Source organism: Sebastes umbrosus, chromosome 5, assembly GCF_015220745.1.
Source record: "Sebastes umbrosus isolate fSebUmb1 chromosome 5, fSebUmb1.pri, whole genome shotgun sequence".
In the NCBI taxonomy this organism is placed as follows: Eukaryota; Metazoa; Chordata; class Actinopteri; order Perciformes; family Sebastidae; genus Sebastes; species Sebastes umbrosus.
This window is the reverse complement of record NC_051273.1, coordinates 23,173,304-23,192,970: the sequence shown is the minus strand read 5'-3', so window position 1 is coordinate 23,192,970 and position 19,667 is coordinate 23,173,304. Positions and strand designations below refer to the sequence as shown.

General features: G+C 42.5%; 1 protein-coding gene across 2 annotated transcripts in view; it reads right to left on the bottom strand.

Moving 5' to 3' along the window:
* ralgps2 (Ral GEF with PH domain and SH3 binding motif 2) overlaps nt 1-19,667 on the bottom strand; it is a 95,116-nt gene that overhangs the window by 36,760 nt on the left and 38,689 nt on the right. For both annotated transcript variants that reach the window (XM_037769751.1, XM_037769752.1), the window contains exons 6-9: nt 13,391-13,474; nt 7,837-7,926; nt 7,636-7,728; nt 5,300-5,426 (exon numbers count right to left, since the gene is read on the bottom strand). In XM_037769751.1, coding sequence (XP_037625679.1) covers nt 5,300-5,426; nt 7,636-7,728; nt 7,837-7,926; nt 13,391-13,474 — 394 coding nt within the window. The remainder of the gene's footprint in view (nt 1-5,299; nt 5,427-7,635; nt 7,729-7,836; nt 7,927-13,390; nt 13,475-19,667) is intronic.

Here is a 19,667-nt window from a genome sequence, read left to right as displayed (position 1 = left end):
CGACTCCTATACAGCTGAAAGCGAAAATGACAGTAAAATAAAGCTAATATCTGAAAGTACAAACAAGGACGCAAGAGAGAAACTAAAAACCAGAGATTCAGTTAGAAGCTACAAAAGTACTAAGAGCTGACCACGTGAGACGCCACTGCTACCTGCTTCGAGGCGGGTTGGGCACAATTTGGCCCAACTCTGGAGATGGTCCATCTCGGGTGCAACTCTTGCTAAAACTGGTAATGGAAACACAAATCAGCACAGCATGGGTTGACTCTGCACGGTCAAAAGTGTCAATGGAAAAGCCCTACAGGAGTCCACGCCAGACCAGACCAGGCCTTCCCTACGTCAGGAACCAGTTGGGAAATGAAATGCTTCTCTGATCTGACAAATATGACACCTTACCCCTGGTGCTTTCCACTACATTGATTATTCCACACAATGCTGCTACACCAACAACTACAGCAACAGCATGCTGGAGCAGAAAGGGGGTCAACAGCCCTTACTGGCTCTCTGTAGAGTCTTTCTCCATTAACCAAAACCAAATAGTAAAAGACTTCTAGGGGATCCCAGTATTAAGTATAATCAAGTTACACTGGGACTGTCCTAATGAGCTCTTGCTCAAAAACACTATTCAGAGAAGTGTAATGGTAAACCCTGTTTACATAGAACACGCTTCAGCTGTATTTTCACTCATCCGTCACACAGAACACATACACAATCATCTTTTTAGGTCTTAAAGGGATACTACACCCACAAAAGTGCCATTCGTATATCAATTACTCACCCCGTGCTGCCTTGAATTCTTGAAGAAAACTTTGTTATTCTCGCATGCCTCCACAGTGAACGGAGAATAAAAAAATGGAGAAAAGTAGGGCTGCCCCCTCTTAGTCGACTAATCGGTCATTTTGGTCTTAGTCGACTACGATTTCTTTAGTCGATTAGTCGTTTTTTTATGCTTTTTTCTTTCTGATTTACTTATTTCCAAAAAACTGCTGAGCACATCTCTGACATACACAAGATTTAAAGTGGTGCTTTTGTGTGATTCTTTGTGTAGGAACTCACAGATCTGTCAATTAAATCCACTAGTTTTGTCGATTAAGCGACAAAATCGTATGAGTGTTAGCCGACTAAGAACTTCTTTGGGCGAGGACAGCCCCAGAGAAAAATCTTGATGAATTCAAGTAAATGGGGGCCACGTTTAACCACAGCAAAACTATATCAAAACATCCGTTAACAAACTCTTCATTCATCGTGGAGGCATGTGAAAAAAACAAAGTTTTCTTCAAGAATTCAAGGTAATGAGGTGAGTAATTGATATACAAATGATCATTTTGTGGGTTAAGTATTTCTTTAAATCAATGTTTTCTCCTCTTACAAATGTAACTACATGATTATATTTTGGGCTGTGAGCGCTGTCAATACACTTGAGTGCACAGCAGTAAATCCCTGAACCAATACAGTGTACACATAGACGGACGTCTGTAGTTGCTGTTGTGCTGCTTTCGCTACGTGGCGGCCGTTGTAGATGCGAAGGTGAAAGCATAACGAGTCGGGGGAAACATTTTAAAGCGTGTGCGTTTTGTCACTGTGGAGCCATACATTCTGTGGGCTCTTTGTCCTTGCATGATTGGCCAGAGAACAGGAACAAGCTCATCTGAGCATTTAACAGGCTGGCCCTGTGGTGAGCGCAGACAGGAGGGGGCTGTGTCTGCCAAGCCTAATAGCAGGTCAGAGTTCACACAGTCACACACACACACAGACAGTTTAGCACAAATGTAGCACTGTGGAAAACCCAAAGCTCGGTGACTACACCGCAGACACAGATAGGGCTCTTTCTCCAGCCTCCTTATCACCAGAGATAAGCATCATCACACCTACAAAGATGCAAATGGAGCAAAGACAGAAACATGATCGGAAGTCACAAAAGTGGTACACAAATACAACTCTCCCGTGGGCTCGGACTAAAGGGCGTCCCGTTGTCCCAAGGATGGAAAAAATTATCAGGGGCCGTCCTTAAACTACAGGGACAGTCACAGGACAGAAGATAGGCCTAGCCTTTAAAACCCCCCAATAAAACAACTGTGATAAAACCATAACATTAATCTCTGAGGCAGTTACAACAGCGTCCCAAAGCAGAGGTGGGATTTTACACTTTCTGGTGTTACCGGCGGCCTCACCAGCAAAACGTACCACAAAAGAGACAAAGACGGAGACAACCTCCAACCACGCTTTCTGTCTATCTCTGTCTCTAGCCCCGTTTCCACCGCAGGAACTTTCCCCCGGAACTGGGAACCTTTTGAGGAACTCATTGCGTTTCGATCGCAGGGACCAGGGTCTAAATAAAGTTTCAGGGCCTTTTCAGCCCCTAAAAAAGGCCCTGGTCAGGTGGTAGTGCTTTCTGAAAGTGCAGGAACTTTCGGGGTGGAGTTTACAGGGATGACCGTTGCTGAATGGTAAAACACACTGACAGCACCACTGCTTCAACAGCTTCAACTTGTGTACCGCTTCATTCATAAACAAGGAAGTACTCTAATATCGAGTTAGGACCATTTTAGGACAAGGGGAGAGCATTTCTCTTTGTTTGATAACATTCAAAGTAAAGTTAGGCTCTGCTGTCGTCAGAAAAATCTAAATTTTTCAACGTAACGGAAAAAAAATGGAAGAAAGAGTTGCGCAAACACATCGAAGATCACGGAGGTTCCCATAGGAATGAATGACTCGCATACGCACACAGAGTTGTGTGGAAACGAGGCGTTAATTCTGAAAATAATTTTATTGTAGAATTAATTTTATACTTAGGACGGCCAGCATTTACTTTGGGACGGTTTAAACTGTATTTGGGGACGGTGGTGAAAAAAGTTAAAGTTGGAGCCCTGGTAAACACGTGCACACATCACAAACACATCGTGAGAAACCCCCCAACCCCAGTTTCATTACACAACCAGCACTTATGTTGGGAGTGATGCTCTGGAACAAGCGTTGCGGCTTTCAGCCTCCCGCTCATTCATTCCCCACTTTCCCCTCAGAGGGTTCTGGTGGATTTATGATGGGGGGAGAACGTCCGTGAGCAAGAGAGAGGCGATTTCCCTACCGTGTGCCAACTTGGCTCGGTGCGGACCCCGAGGACGGCCAGCTGGTCGCACATCACACGGCCACACGCATCATTGACGGGCTCAGACTGTAAGGAAACAGTATCCCACTCACACGTACCCCGACTTACAACAAAAAAAAGAGACTCCACCCTAACAACGACCAACTAGTCATACAGCACTGAAAACGCTTACCACACGGAAAGTCTTCCCATCATATTCACACACACTCACACGATTAGAACATACAGTTTAACTGGCACATGTGTGCCGTTTCACAGCATTAAGCTTCGCATTTGTCTCCCGGTCTGTCATTGCTTCCAGACTCCCGTGACGGAGCGTGATGGAGAAAATGAAAACGTTTCTTTAACGACAAACAGACTCTTGAGCTCTCTGTTTGTTTGTACATACTTGAGCGTCTTAAGTTTGAATCACGCAGCAGTAGCTATGATACAAGCCTGATGGTAAGAGAAACAGCCGTGGCAGCAAAGAACATCAAAGTCATCATCAAGTCAAAACAAGAACAAACAGTACAGCAATAAAACCGCACACACACACACACACACACACACACACACACACACACACACACACACACACACCCACACACACCCACACACACGTGTACCCACTCTTACATCACGGTGAGTGTTTTCCTTGCAAACTCATCAGGGATTCCTACGTGATGTCATGTGGAGCCAAAGAAAGAAGGGGTATAAATATCTAAGGGAAGGACGGAGAAAAATCTTTTTTTTTCTTCATTTTTCACTGATTCATGTGTTTGTTCCAGCTACTTCAAGATGTTGGACTTTCCTCTACTCCAAGAAGCAGATGAAAACCCAGGAAAACGAATGACAGGGTACAAACTAATGCCTCTCTCCCACTGGACAAAAAACCCACTAACACCCACTGACATCTGGCTTTTGTCTTTAGTGGGAAACGTTACAATCGGCATTCATTTCCTGGACAAATGACTCTGCAGTAGTCACGGGTATTTATCAGCTCGAGCTCCGATCGGCAGCGTTGGAAACATTACACCCGGATTGACACGCACATTTTCACCCCTTTTGCAGCACCATGCCATGTGACGCACGTTGGAGTGAATATATCATAAATAAAATCAACAAGGATTCGGACCATTATAATAATGTATTAACGTACAAAACATACAATTAATATGCTCTCCTCAAAGCCACCAGACTCCAGTCAGACAACGGTCATTGTACCCCGCTCTTCATCAAAACACACTTCATTCAAACTTGACAGAAACAAAATAAAACTCATCAAAGCCATCTTTAATAGTCTCTCCACTGTTCCAACAATCACCAACTCTGGTTTTGTAGAAATAAACCCTTAATTCACAAAGTTAGATGTGAAAACAAACAGACGTTATTTGCGCTCCTCAAAGCCACCCGACTCCATTGACAGAAACAGTCATTTTACTTCGCTGATCTTCGTAAAACACACTTCATTCAAACTCGACAGAAACAAAACAAAATAAAACTCATCAAAACCATCTTTGTTAGTCTTTCCACTGTTGCAACAATCACTAACCCTGGTTTGGTCTAAATAAACCCTTAATTCACAGAGTTAGATGTGAAAACAAACAGACGTTATATGCTCTCCTCAAAGCAACCAGACTCTAGTCAGAAAACAGTAATTTACATCGCTGATCATCGAAACACACTTCATTCAAACTGGACAGACACAAAACATCAAAACTGTCTTTGTTAGTCTTTCCACTGTTCCAGTTCTGTTCCTTTACTTTCACTGTTTACTAACCCTGTTTTCTGGCGTGTTCGTGACGTCGAACGCAAGCACACCAGAAATAAAAAAAAAATAGAAAGTCTACTCATCTAATGGCAATGGGAAAGGAGACTATCGCCTATTTAAGCTGGTTTTCCCGTGTTTAAAAAACCTCCATATATGCACTCATTTTGGTGGGAAAAGGCCTATAGAGGCTACAGTGGAAACAAGCAGCTTCTAGACAGAAGAACTGAGAGGACCGAGAAGCAGAGGAACATCAGATAAATCGTGACTGATGACTGTGGCACTGACAAATCCATGAGATTATTGTACCAGACACACATGCAGCGACAGCTCATTTCATAAAACTCAAGACAATTTGTCCTTAGATTAGCCTTTGGCCCGTAAACTTATACAGATAAGAAGCTGACAGGCTGCATCCTCCAAAGATCATGCCGTGTGTCTCTTACCTAGGTATGGTATACAGGAGACCATGCTCTGGCTGCTTATGAAGTCTCTCAGACGTTTATAGTTGTCTTCTTTGGACATCAGGTAGTCGAGCCGATCAAATGTCGCCTTGTCCTTCCGACTCAGTAACTATGAGATAAAGAGGGAAAGAAAGGGAGAATGAGAATAAGAGCATTAAACAGAAACAAACAGCTATAACAGGATAGCAACACATACGGGCTAGGAGAAATAAAATGACATAATTTAATACACCTTCATTCAGCAGGACGTGCAGGACTCTGCCTACTAATATTCTGTTTTGACTCGCAGTTGTCCATGTCAGAATAAAATGCAGTCGTGTTGTGCAGAATAAAACCATTACTCTCTAGCTGGTAGCTTGTTTTAATGAACGGGCCACAGTGCCATGAAGCTTTCCAGATAGAGACAGACTGTTTGCATGCTTGTGTGTGTCTGGTTGTGAGAGCTACGGATATGAAGTGTACTCCTGCAAGAGAGCTGCACTGCAGAGTCGTTAGCTTGTGGATCAAAGCAGCAGACCACAGTTCATCTGATCTGCTGACGTACAGGAACTTTATAGGTTGTGACGATAGCAGAAAGTACTAATGATACCTGCAGAGATCGAGTGTGTGCATGTTTGTGTGTGTGTGTGTGTGTGCGCGCCCTTCTGTCTTCTAAGAAGCAGGTGAGCTATAGTATGTCCTGGCCAGCAACAGCGCTTGCTGACTGGCTAAAAGAATCTCCTGTGGTTTTGTGGAGCCGGGTATAAGAAGTTTCCACCATTACATCAGAGCATCATCATGCCATTATGTAAGCTCTACATCTTCAATGAGAACACTGAAACAGATCGACAATCCTTCATACGTTTTTAAAATGAATAGTGGTACATCATTTCCTTCATAAAAAAAGGTCTTCAAATGAATAACGTGTTCAAGATGTTCCTGCTCTAAATCTGATCAAATCTGTATGAAGGTGCTGGGTATGTCACTTAAAGGAACAGTGTGTAGTATTTCGGGGGATCTATTATCAGAAATGAAATATAATACTCATAACTATGTTCTCAGTAGTGTATAATCACCTGAAACTAAGAATTGTTGTGTTTTCATTAGCTTAGAATGAGCCCTTCATATCTACATAGGGAGCCATGTTGCTCCGTCATGTTTCTACAGTAGCCCAGAACGGACAAACCAAACAATGGTTCAAGAGAGAGCCTTTCATGTTTTTACATTACCTGAAGGCCACCGTAGTTCTCCGACAAACTTGTGAAACTGCGGTAATGTGAGCCGCAGAGTGCTAAACCGTGGTACCGCCAGCCGCCGTCTGGCTTCCGTTGCTCCTAAAGTGTTATTAGGGTAAGGATATCCTCTGAGTGAGGCGAACGGCGTTACCACAGTTTTGCAGTGGTAACGCCAGTGGTAACAGTCTTGGAAAGTGAACGGAGGGGTACTCAGTTGGTTGCAGCCTGCAACCACACCTTAGATGCTGCCAAATCCTACACACTGTACCTTTAAAGGTCCCATATTATAAAAAGTGAGATTTTCACGTCTTTTATATCATAAAGCAGGTTTAAGTGATATATAAATACTGTGAAAGTATCAATACACTCAATCCATGGAGAAATACACACAGCCAGTATTCAGAAACTGAGCGTTTAAAACAAGCCGATTTCTGTCCATTTGTGATGTCACAAATCTACAATATTTAGACCATTTCACAGTTTTAAACGTAAACACACTAAACCTGTCCCAGTTTATTTCCTATTGCAGTGTATGTGAATGACATCGGCTGACAGGATGTAAACATGGACCCAAGCTGTTTCCTAGCAATGCAATTCCATTGCCATGCGCTAAAACTGAGTGTTTCAGACAGAGCATGAATACAAGTATATTCAGACGGACAGTATGATAAAAAATAATGTGTTTTTTGAACATTAAAGCATGTAAACATGTTCTAGTAGAAACCCAAAATACAAGCATGAACCTGAAAATGAGCATGATATATCCCCGTTAAGGACAGATTGACAGCACTAAGAAATGACAGAAAAGGACTCTGCCATCTCTCTGAAAACCTCAACCATTCCTTGGTTGACGTTTATATTTGTTAAATTCTCATTTTCTCTCATGAAAAGGGGTGACTTCAAGGTTTTCTAAACAGTCCTCTCCGTTTATTTATTTTCCCTGAACTCTGCCATTCATCTTGTCATGTCACTTGTGTGCTAGTTTTTATTAGCTTTGTTTGTGTGTCCAGTGTTTTTGGTAGAGATCTGCGTGACATCCCAGTTTATTGACAGCACTCTACTAATAAACCAGACTTGCCTTCAAAGTAAGGTAAACACACTCACCGCCCATGTTTTTGTGAGCCTGAAGATGGGGGCACTTTGTAGCGCCGACACCACAGCCATGACCGCATGGAGGTTGTTCATGTCGCACAGTTTCTACGAAAAGTTAAAGTACAAAGAGCGTGCATTAAGTCCGGTTTACAATGCAAACATTCATGAGGATGGAACAACAACATCGTGTTGTGCGTGGGTGTGTGTGTGTACCTTGGCAGTGCGGATGTACAGACTCAGCACCTCAGCTCTGATCTTCAACGTCTGCGCATGGAGGATCTCTCGTACCACCCAGAAACTCGTCTAGAAAAAAAAAAAACACACACACAAAGGCGAGAGATTACGGCACCGAGCAACTCTCACAAACTCAAAAACAGACCCGAGATGAGGCCGCAGAACTGATGACACAGAAAATGTTATTGCTCATGTGTTACACTCAATGAGGATTTCAGGTGTGTGCAAAGAGAGGCCGGGTGTTCCGCCTTGTTAAACCTCCCGTCTTTTGAGTCTAGAGCCAAGGCCTCTCAGACAGTCATGACAACTCTGGGCTGAAACCAGGACAAAGCGGAGCAGGAGAGCAAAGGGCTAACGGGAACGCTCCATTAGAGCCGATTAGGAATTAGCTCTTGAGGAAAAACAAGAGATTCAGAGGAAAATCCAACTGATTCCAACTGATTACACAACACACACACACGCCATAACTCCTAATATGTCAACCGAGAAAGGAGGAGTGTGTGTTCGGAGTATTTGGCCAGATCAAGAGTGATGTCGGAAATCTGTCTCTTTGGGGAGAATGCTGGTAAGCCAAAGTTCTGATTACACGTACACACAGAGAGAGAGAGACGAGTCAGTGAATCAATCAGTGTTAAAGCTCTGGGGAGGGAGGGGATGGAAAGAGGAAGAGGAGAAGAGTGAGGGAAGAGAGGAGGTAACGGGAGGGGAAGTTAGCTCCAACGCCGCAGGGCTCTGAGGGCTTTCAAAGCCCACAGCTGTCTGCACATTGTGTTCTGATAAGGCAGACTGACCATCTCCGATTTTTCTTCTTTAGACAGTTGCAACGCATCCAAAATGCTGCTGCTGGAATACTGACAAACACCAAGAGGAGAGAGGACACATTTCTCCAATCCTTAAATCCCTGCACTGGCTTCCAGTTAAATATAGAGTTGATTTCAAGGCTCTAATTCTCGTCTATACGTCACTCAATGGTCTGGGCCTAAAATGTATTGCAGATATGTTTGCCGAGTACAAGCTGGGTAGTTCTCTCAGATCTGCAGGGACTGGTCAGTTAGTGGCGCCCAGAGTTGAAACAGCTTTCAGCCATTATGCTGCACACTGCTGGAAGATGTGCCCCAACTGTAGCCATTTATGAAACTTTATTGAAGGAGATTTGCATTATATAAACATGTACACACATATAAAAACATACCGAATTAGTACAGACATTACCCCGCATTGTACCCACCCCTTATCCCTCCCTACCTCCCCTGGGAACAGGAGCGCACTAAGAAGGAGAGAACGATGACATTGTGCAAATTATCAGGAATAAAATTTAGGGGACAGAAGAAAAAAGTATAATATATAACTAGTAAAGAAAAGCACATAGATAAATAAAAATAAATATAATAAACAAATAAAAAAAAATAAAAAATAGAGAAAAAAAATTATAAGAAAGGATCCAATGCATTGAGCAAATTACCAAGAATAAAATTTAGGGGAAAGAAGAAAAAAATATAATATAGATATAACAAGTAAATAAAAGCAAATAGATACATCAAATAAAATACAATAAAGGAAAAAATTGAGAAAAAAAAAAAATAATAAAAAAAGGATCCAATGCATAAACGTTAGTTACAATAGCAATTTGCAAAACAGGAAAAACATCAATTAGGTGGCGTGGTATATCAGAGAGTCAGTTCCTTTACATGTTCAATAAATGGAGGCTACACTACGCTACAAAAAGAGGAAGTGTGTATAGCAGAGTTGCAATTTGCCCAAATGTTGCTTAAGCTTAATCTATTTTATCAATTTAGTTTTAAATTGTCTGTACTTTTATAAAACTTGGCTGTACTTTTATTTATCTTATTTATACTTCTATGCTTCTTTTTTTTTGCCTGTAAAGCACTTTGAATGACCTCTTTATATGATAAGGTGCTACATAAATAAACTTGCCTTTCCTTCTAACGCAGACTTTTATCTCTCTCTGAATTATTCTCTCTCTTTGCTCCACGCCCATTCTTCTCTCTTGTTGGGACTTTATTATGTGCTTGATTAACTGACTTTGCCAACGGTCCTCCCTTCGAGCCACAGACCACTAGGTGTGCTTCTTTTGTGTGTCTATAAATTAAGAGTTTGTGTCTGCTTCACCGTGGTTTTCTACATTCTTGATGTGCACATAATTCGACCCTACAGCTGGCTTTGCCTGCTTTTTCCTGGAAACAGCCCGTGGAGTTGTTTTTGTTTCAGGGAAGAAGTGAGGAGCCGAGGAGTGTAGAGATAAATTCATCCAACTGCTCACTCTCTCACTCTCTCCATCTTCTCTTATAAACACATGATAAACACACACTCCATCTATGCAGGTACTGGATCTCAAGGAAACATATGGATTTCATTTTCACCATTTCATGAAGACGTCTGTAAACAAGATGAGGGAGTGATACATAGATGGGCTGGACCATGACTTCCATTGGCTTCTACTTTAATTTGCATCTCTTGCTTTGAGACAGTGACCTCATGTGAAGAAGAAAACCTCTCAAATGTTGTCCCGTCTTCCCTCCACCTCCAGTTTACAGTAGACAGTCAGGAGTTTCCATTGACTGTAAAATATGATTCCAGTCTGGGAACAAAACATGCTGCAGCTTCACTTTTAGTTTCCTCAGTGGTCTAACTTGATATGTGAGGTCAATCTGGACAAAGCGTGTCCGTCCAAATCGATATACCACCGGGACTCATTACGGAGTCTGTGTCCCCGCCAGCCGTGGCCTCCAAAACTGCACAGCGATGACATCACTCAGGATGGCAGTGCTCTACATAGGAGCGTTAACAAGAATGTGGGGGTTTTAGGGATACGGGGGTCGTCTTATCTTTACAGATCTCATATTATGTCCCGCAACAAAGATCATGTCTTTTGGGGTCTGTGTTTATGAGCGTATCAACGCCTCCAGATGGAACAGCGAGGCCCCGGCGCTTCAATAATCATAAATAAGCGGAAGCAGACGGATCCAGATACAGAGCTCATAGCTGTGGATCGAACCATTTAATGGCCTGAGGGGAGGAAGGGATGAGATGGAGATGAAGATCTGGCCAAAGATGATGGGGACTACAGCTGACTGACAGACGTGAGGCGAACTGATCCCTAATGTGCTGATGCCTGTTCAGTGGTAGAAATTTAATTTACAGATTGGTGGTAAGAATGACCCACAAGCCACTGCACCAACAATGAGCTGGAATAACGCTTCATCCACACTGGGAACGTCAGGGGCGCATGGCGGCTGCGTGATTCACGCGTCGGGTGTTCACACCAGCTGCGTTTCTGCTGCGTGTCTGCTGCTGCAGCTGCTGCTGTCAGCCCTTACTTTCTAAATAGAGTTTGCCTTTCATAATGGCCATTTAATTTAATTATAAATGTCATTTATATTTATTTTAGACAGAGAAAGGTTAAGAAATGTGTGGTAATTTGTAAATAATAATAATAATCCACAATTAAAACCCTGTACTATATTCATTCATGGAGCTCTCCAAGTCACTGCATGTTCCACATCATTGTCCTTCACATATTTCAGAATAAAAGCCTCATGTTAACAAATGAAGGAATTCTGTCCACAGAAAAAGTGCTTTTATTTTGAAATGAAAGCAGGAAGTTTTGATTTAAAAGTAAGTCTTTACTTTTTTTCATCTCCGTAACATATTCTACAGATAGACATCGAAACTGTAGTAATGTTGCTGGTATGATGTCAATATACAGTCAATAGATCACTAAAAAACAACAGGTAACGCAGCCGCCACGCGCTCCTGACGTTCCCTGTGTGTCCCGGGCTTAAGTTGGTGATTCTGCCCTTCTAAACGTTTACAAAAGGCACATAAGAGAAGAAACTGATGCCTCAGTTTAAAATAAGTCATATCAATCCTTTACTGTTATCTGACTGCATAATTTACATAATAACCGCAAGTTTGTATTCTGCAATATTTGACCTAGGATGTACCCTCTATAAACATATCTGCATATGAATGCAGAATGGATGGTCTATTGGTTCCGAGACTGCCTAAAATGTAAATAATATCTATAATAAAGTTTTGGTAACGGAGGTTGCGCTTCAACAATGGGATTCACGATGGAGTGCTAGACCCAAAGTCCAATAAGTATGAAAAATGTGATAGGGTAACACATCCCATGCCCATGCCAAAAGCTAAAATAATTGGATCCAACTCCCAGCTGTGTGTTAACTCTGCCTTTGTGTATATTACTGAACCGAATCTACTGTATATACTCCAAACGCTCTGAAGTAGGCTCTGTGCCAAGATGTGTAAGCGTATATCTATTGTGATGTGAGCCAATTAAACAAGTGAAATAATAGTATTTTGAAATCTGGGATGTGCTACCCTATCACATATTTCATCTTTAATAATGTCTTGCTCCCAGTGCTGCTATATACAGTAGGCAAGATATAATGATTTTTTTTCAGTCAAAAGTTTAAGCATATTTTCTGTCTGTTTCCATTGAATTTACACCGATGTGATGAACTCTGTAGGTCTTACCTCCTGGTGAGAATATAGTCTATTCCCATTTGGTTGTAATCACCACTAATTCTTTATTACTGCTCTAATTATTTCTGAATGAAAACATTTACTTTTTTACTACTGCATGCAAGATGCTGATTTGTTTTTGCACAAATCCCAATAAGACATTATTACTGTTCATTGATCATAATGTCATAATGGGTTCTGAATTATCCTCCCTTTGCCTCCTGCTGAATAGACTAGCCAGGTCTCTTCTGCTCCATTGGCTCCCAGAGCGCAGTGCCAACAAAACGAGGACTGAAGGAAGAGGAATATGGCTTTGGCTCATGCTCTCTGGGACTCTCTGCCCTCCCAATCCAAGTATCCAAAAAAAAAGGCTCATTTTCCTTGGCTCCCAGCGGCTGAAATGTGTGCAGCTAACATCTTGAATCACCGTTTGGGATCTGCTATACATGGGGAAGTTTCCACAGCAACACATTCTTGTTAGATCATCTCATATTTATGCTGGAGGGCAGTGAAGTGGGTCTTAAAAGGAGCCTGGCAATAACACTGGAAGGGGATTAAAGGCCACGGCTGTCCCTTACATCATTACCCACAACTTCCTGATGATGATTTCACAGAGCACTGGGGGAGCAGGCCGTACACTCTCCTGCATACATTTGGAAATGTTTCTACACGTGCTGCACCAACATTGATAACTTCATGAGAGCCAGAACCGAGGACCAGATGATGACAAAATAAAATACCTTCCGCCAGACCACCAGGGGACTATTTATGATGTATACGACATGGAGATATTTAGGCGCTGCCGTAACAAGCAGGGCTTCAACCACCTCTGGGAGAGCTAGGGGGATGATTTAGTGCTTGGAGGACGGAGGCAGAGGACATGATGGAAAAAAGAGCTGCAATCTCTCCATTCCGAGATGACCAAAGCTCATAAATCGTTAACACTGCAACAGGGACTGTTTTCTCTCTCCTTTTGGGTGAGATCTGAGGCACTACTGACTGTGATGTAACTGTGGATGCATCTCACCTGGTTGAACCTGCGAGTGAAGGCCACAACGTTTGGAGCGGTGATGTGCTTCTCCTTCTTGTTCCAGCCGCAGCTTGACAGCTCCTGAAAACATACAAACAACCAGGGAAACTGACATTATGCGCTGAGCCAAAGCATCTTTTTATTATACACGCCAGGATTTTACTGAATGTACTCAACAGTCAAGTCAGAGGTCACTCAGTGGGAAGAGGAGAGAAGGCAGAGAGCAGGATAGGAGAGAAAAGCAGATGAGGAGGAAGAAAGAGAGAGATCCAGTGAAAGGCTGAGACAGATTCATGGATGAGTGCAAAAACAAACAGGTGAAGCTATGCAGGAACATGCTCTGTCTCAGTATGAAGCTCAGCTCAATACTGATTAAAATAGGGCTGGGACAATAATCCATTTTATTTTCAATTACGATTTTGGCTTCCAGTGATTATGAAAACAAGATAATTCAAGATAAAATGATTATTGTGCAGCATTCCGTTTCGTAATGATGCTCCCGTTCTGTCTTGTGTGACTTTTTGCTGTTTCATCACCTACAAAATGTTCTTTCTAAAGGCATGATGTGTCCAAAGTCAATGAGTAATCGCTTTAATGGAAATGGAAATCCAATTTTATTTTCAAAGATTGAATATCTCACAGCACACAGTGAAATTTAGCTACTGCATTTAACCCATCTTAGTATATTAAGAGCCATGGGCAACTATTATAAAGCGCCCAGTGATCAATTTTAGGGGGTAGGTGCCTTGCTCAAGGGCATTTTGGCAGCGCCCAGGAGGCAAACTGGTACCTCTCCAGCTCGATCTAGTGTTGGTCCATACGTGGACTGGAGCCGGCGATCTCAATGAGATCTCAATATTCACCAAAATAATTGTGGTTACAATTTTTGCCGTAATCAAGCAGCCCCAGATTCAAACTATTCCAATGTTCAACCAAACTATGCATTGACTCCTGAATTCAACCTAAAAAACTTTGGACATTTTGAGTTGCCATAGCAGGAAAACCACTGGTGTAACTAATAACATTAATGATAACTCCGTTCCAATTAGTCAGGCTCTGGAACACCCACACTGTAATGTAATGTTGTTTTCTGTGCAGGAGGAGGCTCATGCACGCCATGAACACTGGGGTTATCTGAGGCACATGTCAGCCAGCTGCAGAGGATGGTAATGCAATGGAGAAGGTACAAACGCCACATTAAAAGAGAAGAAGACACAAACCGCAAGCCAATGTAAACAATGTTGATTTAAAAACATTTTAAAAAGGCATTGCAAATGTTTTATGGGGCAGGAGATGCATTTATTAGACCTTAAGGGCAGATTGTGGACAAACACTGTGCATTTTGGTTAGAATTTAAATATTGAAAACTCTATAGTATAGTTTTTGTACTTTGTACAGTACAGATCCAGGAAATGTAAAAAATAAAATTGTGGGCGCCTGAGTTAGCTCAGTTGGTAGAGCGGGCGTCCATGTATTAAGGCTTGGTCCTGACCGCGGCGGCCCGGGTTCGAATCCGACCTGTGGCCCTTTCCGCATCCACTCTCTCTCTCCCCCCTTTCACGACTCTATCCACTGTCCTGTCATAAAAATGGAAAATGTTTTTTTTGTTTTTTTTTCTTTTGTTTTTCACTTTTTTTCACGTTTGCTTTGTTAATTATTTTTCATTGATCCACTGTAGCAACAGGTTTTGTGTTTGTATGTATTGAAAAAGTTTATAAGAAACTTTAATTAAAAAAACAGCTAGAGCTATTCATTTTACAATGACAAAACCAAAAAAGCTGCAATATTCACAAGTCATAATCAGGGTTAGATTTCTTGACTTTATTCAGGGATTGGCATAGTCGTGTGCTAATTTCCTGTTGATCATCTAAACAATGAATCATTTCTGCACTTCTAGTCTTACAAAGTAGCAGCAGCTGTGTGGACGCAGCAGTGCCGATAGTAATTTCATTACACTGCTTTTAAAGAAGGCAGGGCGGTGATTTTGGACCTCGAACAGAGAAAATTCCAACGACACATAATCAGTCATGAGTATCAGGTTGGACTCAGTTTGGCCTCGGTTGCTGTCCTCAGTGATGACGAAAAGACGGAGACCACACAAACGCTGCAAGGGGAACCCAGACCCTCCTCTGGCCCCCGCCGGCTGTCCAGAGGCCAGGGACACTGACGTAACAGTAGGAAAAATGTTGTGCAAGCTCTGCTCTTAATCCCTGCCAGCCCGGCCCACTTTGGCTACAGTATGAACAGCTGAATCAGGCTGCAGCTCCCCCACACGATACCCCCCAGAGAGACGGGCTGTCTGGAAGTAACAACCTTTATACCTGACAGGGTTGGGATGATATACCTTCCGATTCAATACTATCACGATACTTGGGTACAGATTCGATTGATTTGTTAACTTTTTTAACACTAGACCATGGGAAAAAGTTGAATAATACACTTCTAGGTACTTTTACTTTGGAAAATATCTAAATTAATACAGTGAAAATGTTTGACTTTCAGCATGTATGTAGTCAGAGATGACCTGAAGTAAAATATATCAGTCACTGTCAGGAATTATTTATAAAGGAAATTTCCAGCAACCCAAAAATTATAGAATATAGACATTCTCTCACAAATTAGTGGTATTTTATTTTTTAATTTATAAGGGACATGTAATGTTTTATACTTCTGGTGAATATAATCGAATCAATCCAAGTCCGTCGCTAGCTCTCCCGTCAGCTCCGTGAAGTCAGCTCCCAAAGTGTTTCCATACTTTACTGGATGTGTAGTGTTTACAACGCTGGATTTAACATGTGAGGGTGCAGGTCGTAACCACGCGGACCCTCCGCATCTGCCGGTTTCCGCTCGCTAAGGCCGGCCGGCTACTGTTTGTTTTGGTTGACTGATACAGAACGGATATGACTTCACGTTACTCAGACTACAACAATAAAAGTGGCAACTTCCTTTTACCTCTGTATAGACTCAAATGAAGCAAATATACAGATTCTGGCAATAAAAAATCAATTTCAAAATCATAAAAAAGAAATCGTGATACATATAGTAGGTGAATCAATTGTTTTCCCCACCCTTAATGCCTAACTGCTCACAACTCCCCGACCTGGACCGCATCGGGACAGCTCATTCTAGGGTGAGTCTCTGAGTAGTTAGGGGCAGTCGGCGGGGGTAAAGAGGCAACATATCAAATACAGATGTTAACAGCAGACATTCATGCGTGGGTGAGGTGATGCCTCGGGGCCTATGATGCCTGAGTCAGGATGAGGAAACGAGGAGAGTGGGGAGGAGATGAGGGGATACAGTTAAGACTATAAAAGACAACACTGTAGAATACCTAACATCTTCCCACAAGATTTACAACCCTGTGTGAAGCCTCCTCAGAGTGGGAGCGTGTCGTCCCTGTCACAGGACGGAGCTAAATCAGAAGGTAGGAGACTCTAGCACGTCTCACCATCGTTTATTTAACATTTGTCCTTTTTAAATAAGCGCTTCCCTTCTTCCTGCCATCACGTCAATCACCTTGCCTCTCCAGCTTCCACACAACGTCAGTGATGATGATTCTTAAACAAAGACGCTCCATAGTTCGTGGGAGGTGGCGGGTGTGTTTGTGTGTCTCGCAGCCCGGACCACCACCTGACCACCCAGGTAGGCGGTGCACCTACGTTTCCCTCACTCACCGAGACCACAACGTTTCAACAACCTACACTGACCCTTCAATCCTGGACCACCGGGGCCTGTCTTGTAATCTAACCGTCCGTCCATCTGTCCATCACATTAAGCTCCAAGTTATTTACGCTTTATTGTTCTTCAGCTATTGTGTTATAACCGATGCCTCCTGTGTGTTTAAGCAGCAGGAAAGTGATCCACGGCCTCTCCAGAGACAATTAGGATTTAATTTCCTTTACTTTTCTTTTGACTTTATAGTCTCGTTTTTTCACAGTCGGGCAACAGTTGAGTGTTTGGAGAAAGGCTTTGACGAGGCAGCTCTGGTAAAGAGAGGCTTTTAAAAGCTGCAGTAAAAGAGCACAGTAAAAAAGCCCGCTCCGCCAAGCCACAGACAGCCCGTCATTTCCACACGCCGGTCTGGCTGAGCAGCATTTTATATTAAAGCACAGTCCTTTGGGGCTGCTAGAAGCTTGCTGGATCGACACTGTTTGGGTACTAGGGCTGGGTATCGTTAAAAAAATTACAATGCCAGTACCACTACGAGTACACTTGAAGTGATACAGATACCAATAGAGTACTTCATTCGATACCCATAATGTGAAACTGTTCGCTCCCTCCGCTCCTCAGCTCAAAGTCGCTCCACTCAAATCGTTCACTGCTCGCTTAAAAAAAAGATACAAGCTGCGTTGCATTTTAATTAGGGCTTTAGTCTAGCGAAAGTCTTCTTTACATTTGATCTTCTATTGAGGTTTTCGGATGAAGCTTTGAATGTCTGTCGTCATATTTTATGACCCTAAAAAAAAAATCCTCGAATTAATTCTCAATTTGAATAAAGTGATTCATCGCATTAAATGAGCCTTTAATCTGTCAATTATTAAACAAACTTAGTTTCGTTTGATTGCTACTAGACTGTCCCATTAATACAGGTGTTTTTGAAAGGCTAAATGCCAACTAATATGGATTGAAGCAGAATATTTCGTTTCCTTTTATCATTTGGGAAATGATTACATCTATCTTTTTTCACTAATTGTTGACTTCTGCACATTACAACGCTCTGGAGTTATTTGAAATGTTTGGATCACACAAGTCTGAAACAATCCTTCGCAGCCGCTGTGCGCGATACACAGACACATTCTGGTCGGGCTCGCTCTGGCCTGCTTTAAACTCGGTACCGGAGCATATTTGGAGCAGGATGGAGCGGGAGATAAGGCAACCCTCCAACTTTTTTAAAAAATCTGCTCTGCGCTCCATCCAAAATCCTTCCGCTCATGCTCCCCGCTCGCTCGCGCTCCACTCCGCTCACATGCTCTCAAAATAGCCATTTTTTTTCTAGATCTGGACACAAAAAGAATGATTGCAGGTATCGTTTGACTGGAGAAGTTCCGATACAACAGTACTGGGTGCTGGGTTATTTCGGTCGATACCTTTAAGATATCGAGTACTGATACCAAGCCCCATTGGGAAAATAGCTAACATACCTCAAGTCAACTCTAGCTGGACATTTAATTGACCTATAAGTTGCCATTAAATAAAAAACTGATGGGGTAAAAGAGCATTCTAATGGATCCAACCAAAGATAATAAAGATCTGATTCTTAGCCAAACATTCCACACCAAGACTTTACATAATCCCAAACATCTCTAAAATGACCATTTCTAGATCTCCCTTCATTTAGCTTTGCGTTGAATCTACTCTGTTTTCAAACCACATTGTGAGGCGTTTTACATGAACAATGGTATCGAGGCTGAATAAGATAACCAGCTGCAGCTAAGCCACAAAATTGCGATGACCTCATGTAAGATACCACAGCAATTCCTTTTGTTTTTTTTCTGCATTGTAAATGAAAACTGAAGTGTTGGGATCCCAGGGAGTATTAGAGAGAGGCCGCAGGCCAAGAAAGGAAGGGCTGATAAAAGAGATGGAACGGGAGGGGGGGGGGGGAGAAGGAAGATGAGGAGGGGATGAAGTGAGATTGAGGAAGGTTTGCCGCAAGAAGAGAGGAGATTGTGGAGATATCCTGAGGAAGGAGTAAAATGGAAAATCTCCATAGTTGTGTCTGTTGCTACTTTAACTTGTAGTGAGACAGAGGAACCCTAAACTGAGCGCCATGTTGTTATGAATTCTTGAGTTATGGCCAAATGTGTTTTGTAAGGTCACAGTGACCTTTGACCACCAAATTCTAATCAGTTCATCATTGAATCCAAGTGGACATTTCTGCCAAATTTAAAGAAATTCCCTCCAGGCGTTCCTGAGCGGATGGACAGACAACCCCAAAAACATAATGCATCCGGCCACGGCTGTCGCTGGCGCAGAGGCATACAACACACATAAAGAGCAGAGGAGCAGAACAGTAAATACAAGGAACAAAAAAAAAAGGAAAAGAAGGCCGTAAAATGCATTATTGTCTCAGCAGCATTGTCAAGCCAGCAGCAGCCTCCATTACCGTGCTGTGCGCAGCATGGAAAGAATGACTTTTCCAGGAGCTCTTTTACTACATGTATGATTCTAATGGTCGTACTGGCCATCTTTCATGGCGAGGAAAACCAGACATGCATGTTTCTGTGTGAAGTATTCCATTGGCACCTTTTTTAAAACTGAATCCCAATGTTCG